At 28.2% G+C, this 9,383-nt stretch overlaps 1 protein-coding gene across 1 annotated transcript; it reads right to left on the bottom strand.

Annotated features, from left to right (window-relative positions):
• Window positions 1-2,771: 2,771 nt before the first annotated feature.
• Window positions 2,772-4,678, bottom strand: LOC101513526 (CBL-interacting serine/threonine-protein kinase 5-like). Its single transcript, XM_012717669.3, has one exon. The coding sequence runs from the start codon at window positions 4,272-4,274 to the stop codon at window positions 2,922-2,924; it is 1,353 nt and encodes a 450-aa protein (XP_012573123.1). The 5' UTR covers window positions 4,275-4,678; the 3' UTR covers window positions 2,772-2,921.
• Window positions 4,679-9,383: the final 4,705 nt, after the last annotated feature.

Here is a 9,383-nt window from a genome sequence, read left to right as displayed (position 1 = left end):
TACATCCTATTTGGATATTACAAAGATCTCGTCTAGAGTGTGACTCCATTAGAAATACCTACATTTTTTATGTGCTTCCTATTTGTAGTAATGTTTCAATACAAGTATCTAACTCTAGAAACCAATGACTTTTAGGATTGTAGAACTCATCCAAAAAAGTGTTCACGAATTATGAAGCTTATAGACTTCAAGATTTCTCCAATCTTGAATATAATACGTCTATGTCATATCCTAATCTTCTTTCTTGTAAATCGTAGGATTGTCCTAACCTTTAATATTTAATATCAAAATAGAGTCCCAAAATATTTATATCACCCTAAAATAATTGTTGTTTACTATTATTTGTTGATAATCCTTCACTCATGAATTAATTAGGTTATATATTTTAAATTTAGGTGGGCTGAAGATGTATTAATGATATAGTTTTGGGATGTGCCAAATATTGTTGCATATATAGGCAAGTTGACATGTTGGTATGAGTACTATTGTTGTTCATATCCAACCACTCCATGGCATATATAATTTGGAGACATATTAATCAAAACTGAGTATGATCCGAGTCAGCTGATGGTATCTTCTTAGTTATATAGGTCCCACAATGCAACAATCTGATCTTTCTTTATTTCTTATTAAATTCCCTTTTTGTTTTTTTCTTTCTTGCATGTCTTTTCAATATCTTCCATCGGCACTACGGATAAAATGGGTAGAAAACACATCTTTACCTATTTTATTTTTTCCCACAAATGCTCTCACGAGAATCTCATTGAAAAATATAATTTTTATTTATTTAAATATAAATATATTATTTAATTTATTTTTATTTTATTTAATTTTTTACAACAAATTACAATTTTCTATAAACGGATCATCTCATTTATATGTCATCTAGATATAGTGCTTTAAATAAATTACATTATTTACCTCCAATAAAAGTCGAATATACAATTAATGAGAATTGCGAGAATCACAATAAAATCTCTTTAATGGATTAAAATAAATTTGACTTAATAATTTTTTTTTAAAATTTGCAGTCAAATATAAAAGAGACACAACTTATTTTAATAACTTCTAATTTTGTTTACTCATATTAATTTAAGCGTCGTGATGTTTTCAGATATAAAACTCATATTCATTAGAGTTATCTTCTATAGTTGTATTTTTTATAGTTTGATCATCACATCAATTCTATCTCATATTGACAACTCATTTTTCATATTAGTAATATTCTTTAAAAGTTAATACACTTTTTCAAAATAAATATATATGTAGCAAAATATTACCAATATTTTAATTTTCTTTTATTCCTTGTTGTTTAAAACGAGTAGAATATGGCAACACTTGCAAAAAAGAGCACAACCAAAATATCATAAAATGAGGACAGAGAAAATTCAACTCTTGCTAGCAATCTTATAATTTACTCGTTTGTTTGTGATTTTTGAGCATATGTCATTTTTTCACCCACTTTCAACTTGTAGTATGGTGAATGGGTCATGTACCAAAAGTCCTATTTCACCCGTTTACCCAAATCATACTATTTGCCAATATAATACACCCAAAAAATCTCAATAAAAATATCCATCAACACCAAACGTATAGCGACAGAAAGTAATAAATTATTATTATTATTATTATCATTATTATTATTATTATTATTATTAATATATATATATATATATATATATATATATATATATATATATATATATATATTTATTTCTTGTCTCTTTTGCAGTTCTATTGGTAATTTGGCTTCTTTATCCTCCAATAATAATATCAAGGATCCTTAATTGGCTATTATCTTCGAATGTTTTTGTTTTCTTTTTCGTCAATAATATAAAATTTGTCTTGTTAAGAAGTGTCCCCACACTTGTTAAAGAATCATTAAATAAAAATTTTGGAATGAAATGAACAAAATTTTAAATATTTTAAGAAATTGGATATACAATTTCTAACACACTTTCAATGTAATATTTCTTTATGAGTTCAATGACTCTTTTACATTGATAACTAATGGAATTGTTTATTTTGCCATGACATACCATAGGTAAAGTTAGTTAGATGATTTAATGAATACATGATTATAATTGGATGACAGTTTTATCAATACATAGTCATTTTTTCCTTTCTATTTGTTAGCATTTGTCTATAATTTTTAAATAAATTTATAATTGAACCAGTGTAAACTTTTATAAAAAATTATTTTTTCAATAAAAAAGTTATTTTAATATTAAAAATTATTTTTTGAAAGATTTTTAAGAAAAACAATAGAATTTTAATTTATTTATCATAATAAAAATCACTTTGAAAAATTATCTTTCCAAGAAGCTAAGCAATTTAAATTAGCTTTTCATTTGAAGCAATTTGCATATTTCTTTTTCTTTAAATTCTCATTTTTTAAAAATATTTAAAAAAAATGGATTAAAACTCCTAAAAGTAAATTTTTTTATTTTCAAAAGGTTGATATTTTTTTTTAAAAAAATCGTAAGAAATGGATACTTAACATGAAAGATAATATGATTGTTGGGGCACGTTTAATTATTATAAATTTGAAAGATAGATTCTACGTGAAAGTAGAGAGAATGTGCAATTTTTGTCTTTGAAATTCTAAAATTATAAATTTAGCTATTAGATAATATATAACGTGAAACGTTAAAATAAAGGCAGAATCACCATCACTTCCTTTTCTTTTTCCTATTTCTACCCTATATGATTGTTGTTCTAAAGAGCTTCTAAAGTAGCACTTAACTTCTTTTTGTTGGTGCAACATAGGATACAACTTAAATTCAGATATCCCCTGTATTTTTGCAATAGAAAATCTTAATAGAAGAACTCATATTATAAATACAATAAATTAAATTTAAACATATTTTGAAATATTTACTTGAAATTTGAATCATTCGATCAAAATAAACTCTATCAACTTAAGATATATCATCATTATTAGTGTCACCTTGCCAACTCCAAACAATATCTTTGAGGGAAGGTCTTACTTGTTCGTCACACAACTTAACATATTCCATTGTGTCTCCGCCACATTTAAAAAACTCAACCACCGCTATCTCTGGCGCCACCTCAAATACCTCCACCATCATCGCCACCTTCCCCTTTCTCCCCTCCGTTGCTCCCTCCATTCTCACTACAAACTCATTCTTCCCCGTTATCCTAAAATTCAACTTCTTCGCCATCTCCTCAAGCTTCATCAAAACCGATGAAGCCGAGAATTTTGATATGAATGTCGATGGCAACCTCTTTCTCGTCTCAAACAAATTCCTAAGATCAAAACCATGAGACAACGACGAAATAATCTCAAAAGCATTATAAAAAGGACGAGATGGTTTTGTCATTATCAATTCCGGAACATCCAAATCCTCCATGAAATCAAAATTTGTGTCGTTGTCTTCGATACTCGACTCGTTCGTTGAAAACCCAATGGGTCTAACAAACCCAATTTGGAACCAAGGATCATTCATAATATCAAAAATGGAATACCTTTTTTTAGGATCAACAATAAGAAGATTTGAAATCAATGTTTTAGCTTGTGGAGAAATCCATTCAGGAAATTGATATTCACCTCTAAAAGCCTTTCTATAAATTCTCATAACATTCTCACCTTGAAAAGGAAGATATCCACAAAGCAAAGCATAGAGAATAACTCCACAAGACCATAAATCAGCCTTAGAACCATCATACCCTTTTTTCTTCAATACCTCGGGTGCCACGTATGCAGGGGTCCCACACGGAGTTAAAAGCATTCCATCCTCTTGGCGTTGTTCTGGCAACGCCGAGAGTCCAAAATCAGAGACTTTTAAGTCTTCATTTTCATCCAGAAGTAAATTCTCTGGTTTTAAATCGCGGTGTGTGACACCGCGGCTATGACAAAAATCAACGGCACTGATAAGTTGTTGAAAGTACTTTCTTGCAACATCTTCTTTCAATTTTCCTTTTTCTACTTTGGTGAAGAGTTCACCTCCTTTTACATATTCCATTACAAGAAAGATTTTTCTCTTTGTTGCCATAACTTCTTTGAGTTCAACAACATGAGGGTGATGAACTAGACGCATAACCGAAACTTCACGCTTGATTTGCTTCACTAGCCTCTCTTTTTTAAGCTTCTCTTTTTTTATCACCTTGATTGCTACACTCTCATTTGTTGAAAGGTTTCTACAATGATAAACCTTTGCAAAGTTTCCTTGACCCAATACTTTACCCATTTCGTATTTGTTGAAGATTATGTTTCTTGGGTTTTTGAAACTTTGTTCTTTTTCTTGATCCATATTGTGAAAATTGTGAAAATTAAGGAAAGGGGAAAAGGGTGAAGATATTGAATTATGTGTGTTGAATTATGTTGTTTTGGAGAAAATGAGAAAGTTTGTGGGTTTTGAGGAATATGGTGTCGGATGGACACACAACATTCCTAAGGAAGGAATTGGAGGGACTAAAAAATTTCATGGTTGCATATATAATATGATAATATGTGATTAATTGGAAGATATATTTTGAAAGAAAAAAAATTAAAAATTGGAATTTGATGGGAAAGGAAATTGATATGGAGAAAATTGAGGTGTGTGATATGAATTGTAGGTGAGGGAGAAGATATTTAACTATAAGGAAGAAGATGTATATGTCATGTAATGTTGAAAAGTGAAGCAAAAGGGTATTGAATGATTGTGTTGGGTCTAGAAAGGTGTGGAAAAGATGGTTTAATACTTTAATTCAGGGGTATTTTAATAAAAAGTGTGCAAAGAGATTTGAATTACAACTAATGATTCTATTCGTGTCTATTTGATTGAAATTTAATGGTTCAAGATTAAAAATCGAAATTTAAAATAAAAAAAAAAACTAAAATCTGTTTTAATTATAAATTGTCTGATCTTAATCGAAAAATACAATCAAAATCAGTGTGCAAAGAGAAAGAGAATGGTGGATGGATTTTGACCAGTAGGAATGAATGGAACAAAACAATGGATTGGAGAAAATTGATAAAAATCTAGAGAAACCCAAAAATGGAGAAAAAATTGGATTAGTTGGGGTGAGGATGTGGACATGAGTAGATGTGACGTGGGGCAAAAGCCAATTGTGGGATGATATGATATGCGACTAGTTTTTGCCGTTCAAGTTTGTTTTCCTTTTTTTTTTCTCTTCAAGATAACTAATCAACTATTATTAAATATATGTCATTGCTTTGCTGTAACTTAATATGTTTTTAAATGATTCTTCAATCAATAATGTATGATTTTAATATAGAGAAGACTTTAAAATTGACAGAACATTTATAAAAATATTTATATTTGTCTATTTTTAATAATATTAGCAAAAATATACATAAATAAAACTATTATTAAATTTGATTTTTGTACTAAAGGAAATGTAGATCATTCTTGTTAAATTATAATTGAATTTGATTTTGGTACTATAAATAAAATTAATAAAAATTATTGTTTAGTTTATTATTTAAAAATGTCGAAAATTTTTCATATATTAATAATTTTATCTTTTATAAGTATTTTTTTTATTAAGATCAATTGTCGTATTTTGATTTTGTCTGGTCAATAAAAAATTTATAAAGTAGAATCATGATAGATATGATTTTACAAGATTTATCATCATTTGAATTTTCTTAAAAGAATGTCTAAAAAAATATAAATAAAAATTAAATTAAATAAATAAATAAAAAAGATCAATTAATTTTGGCTCGTTATTAACCGCTACATATTTGGATACATAATTAAAAATCATAAATAAAAGATAGTGTTTTTATCAAATTTTTATAATAAAACAAAAATTGAGATTTGAAAATAAAAAGTTATGTTTATATTGATATGCTATGGTCATAGAGCGATTTTAGTCAACTACAAGTTTAAAGCCTTAAACTTAAATCACCTATATGTGTTAAACTTAATAAAATATGTACAAGAATAAATGAAAAGGACACAAAAGTTGAACAGCAATTTTTTAAGAGACGTGCATCAAAATAATCTTTTTCATATTTTTTTTCTTTCATTATAAGAAATTTCAAAAATTGTGACACTTAGGTTACGGCGGTTGTAGGAAAACCGTCTTTGGTCTCAAATTGCGACGGTTTCTGCGACAGTTTTTATCAAGTGCCGCCGTTTTTGCATCCTGCTCCAAAAACTCCCTAATTCCCAAATGTGATTCAGTTTCCTCCTAAACCCTCAGCGCTCAAATTGACAGAACTTCTTTCATTCTCCCCATTCGCGACCACCCTCCATCTCAGATTTCTCCTCATTTGTGACCTCACTTCATCTCAAATTTTTTCCTTGCAGCCTTCCTCCGTCTCAACTTGCTCTGTCGTCTTCAATCGCGACGCTACAATCTCTCTGGCGTGGGACTACTTTCTACCTCTCCGGTGATGGCACGACGCAACACTTTTCCATCAACGACGTCGTAACACATCCCATTTGTGTTTGTTGTTAAAATTAAGTAACACTAAAATTAACACCATAGTGCTATGTGTTTGTTGTTGTTGATAGTGGTGGGTATGATATTGAGTGGTGGGTATGATATTGAATGGTGGGTTCCATCAAAGTTGGCTTTGTGTTTGTTGTTTTTGTGCTATGTGTTTGTTTTTTTGGTTCCTTATATTTAAGTTGGTTCTGCTTTTGAAATAATTAATGGTTATAGGAAATAGGAATTTTTCCATGCCTCTGCAATGGCTAATCTCATTTTTAATGAACGGGACCTTATGTTTACACACAACCACTCAACCTGTGCCTTTTCATATGATCAACTATTGATAAAGCAAGGTCACCATTGGTGTAAGTCTTGTTTCAAGCCTTTGAATCACATTTCATCTTGTATTGCTGAAGTTATTACTAACAAAATGATATAACTAATTGCCAGGAAAAAAAAACATATCATCATAAAGAATATATGATTGCATTTGTTTGATTTGAGTAAGTTTACTTCGCATGCTTTGACTAATTTGACAATATTTACGATGAGATTAGTGGTCCTGTTTTCATTTAATCTTCTATCTGAGTTGTTTATTACCACTATTAAATCGGGGAATTAGTTTGATGTTTGCATGTTTTGATTTTGAGCCTTTGATCTTGTTTGAATTTTAATTAGTTTGATGTTAATATTAAAGTCTTGATTATGTATGGAAAAGTGAAGTTGAATTTAATATATATACTTATATGTTTTTTCAGGCAACATATACTTTGAATTACCCAGAGATAAAATACATTCTTTTTATTCTAGTTGTCGGTCTAGTAATGGAACATCAGTAGGGACTATCTAGATGATTTATGAACTAAGTTTGATGTTGTTATTTTGCATGTTCAGTCACTTTGTTAATATTTTAGTTTTTGAATATTTAAATTTATTTATTTATTGTTTTAATTAAATTAAATGTATGGTTGTTACTTTTGAATGTATAATATGAATGACATTTATTTATAATTTCATATATGTGTATTTTAGTTATATGAATGAGATTTATGAAAAAAATTTATTTTAATTAAATTAATGAAAAATGAGAAAAAAGCAAAAAAAGAAAGAAAATAAAAACTATACTAAGTTTGTAACCGTCGCAAAAAATACATAACTGCGGTTTGTAACAGTCGCAATACCTTCCTGAACCAAAATATAGATGCAATTAAAAATACTGTTGGAGGTGGTTAGAAGTGTCGCAAACATTTGCAGCAGTTGAAACGACGGTTTTTATAACCGTCGCAAAACACTCTCGTGGCGCACGAATCCAGACGATTAGAAAACTATCGCAGACATCATATTACGACGGTTATAACCGCCGCAAACTTTCTTACTCCCTTTGTGTCATTCCTTGTGAGCATTTTAGAGTTTTCTTTTTTTCTTTTGATTTTGTTATTTAACATCATATATGTTTACATTTTTTTATAAAATACTAAATGTTTACTTATTTGCATTCATTTTAGTAAAACATAATGAGTTGGGTGGTTCAACCCAGACCCACTCTTCCAGTTTTAATATTTTCTAATTATTGTCCAAAAAATTGGTCTTATTTATAGTTTCAATTCCATTGCACTCTTTATTAAAATAAACTTTGATCACAACTCTATTCAATTCGAGCAAATTCTCAAAATTTTATACCGCCCTGAAAACATATTGTATTACTCTAATATACTCTTATGTATAGGGTTTTTTTTTTATGTCTAGATTTATTGTGTGTTTTTACTACTATTTATAGTGTTTTTTTTATTAAGCATTATAAATATCACTTTATTACTTGATAATGAAACACAATTAAATACTACCACAATTTATGAGTAATAGACAAATTGGTCATTCAAATTGTAAGCGTCAGTTAAATTAATCTCTCAATTTTGTTAATTGTCAAATACATCCTTTTACAATGTCATAAATGTATTTGCTAATTAATAAAATTCAAAGATTAATTTGATCGACACTTATAATTTTAGAGGCCAACTTACATATTCACTTATAATTAATAATTATTCCATTTTCAGTTTACAAAAGTATTTACAATGAATATTTATAAATATTGCGGTAAAAATTAACACATACTGAGGCTAGTTTTTTTTGCAAGTTCTCTCCACATGACATAATTTTGTTCAAGTATTATTAGACATTAAATATAGACATCTCTTCTAGTTAGAATTTGAATTGCGGTTCGTCATATTTTAGGAAACTAACCCTATTATGAGCTTAATATAATAAATATCAAGCCTAATTTGGAGTAGAACTGAACATGAGAACGAAGAGTGTCATGTGAACTTAGATTATTGATTTGAGTCCTTATCAAATTACACAACACTATGTTGGGTTTTAGACTTACAATATTCACCTTGAAGACAAAGTGTTTCTTCAAGATTGGTGGGATAAAGTGTTTCTTCAAGATTGGTGGGATATTATGACCCAAATATGTTAGGCATTAGGTCTAAGTTCCATTAGATATTTTACATGAAGATTGACGGACTTTTTACTCATATATCTTCTTTTTCAAAAATTTTAACCAATATACCCCCTTTTGTAATTTATATACTAAAATGCCCTACTTTTTGGGGCTACTTGGAGGTCGTGGTCTGGGGGTGCGACCAGCTAAAGGAAGTTTTTTTCCCCCCTAGTAGGAGGTCGCTGGCCGGGGATGCGACCTCCCAAAGAGTTTTTAAAAAAAAATTAATTCGTTTTTTTGTTTTAATTAATTGTTAATATTTTAATAAATATTTAAATTAATAAATAATTATATTAAATAATAAATTTATAATTAATAATAATAATAATACATTAATAAATAATAATAATAATAATAATAATTATTATTATTAATTATTATTATTGTTATTATTAATAAAAATTGTTATAATTAAAAATTATTAAAATTAAATTAAAAATAATAATTATTATTAATTATTATTATTATT

Source organism: Cicer arietinum, chromosome 6 (assembly GCF_000331145.2).
Source record: "Cicer arietinum cultivar CDC Frontier isolate Library 1 chromosome 6, Cicar.CDCFrontier_v2.0, whole genome shotgun sequence".
NCBI classification, from domain to species: Eukaryota; Viridiplantae; Streptophyta; class Magnoliopsida; order Fabales; family Fabaceae; genus Cicer; species Cicer arietinum.
This window is presented reverse-complemented; position numbering and strand designations above follow the sequence as displayed.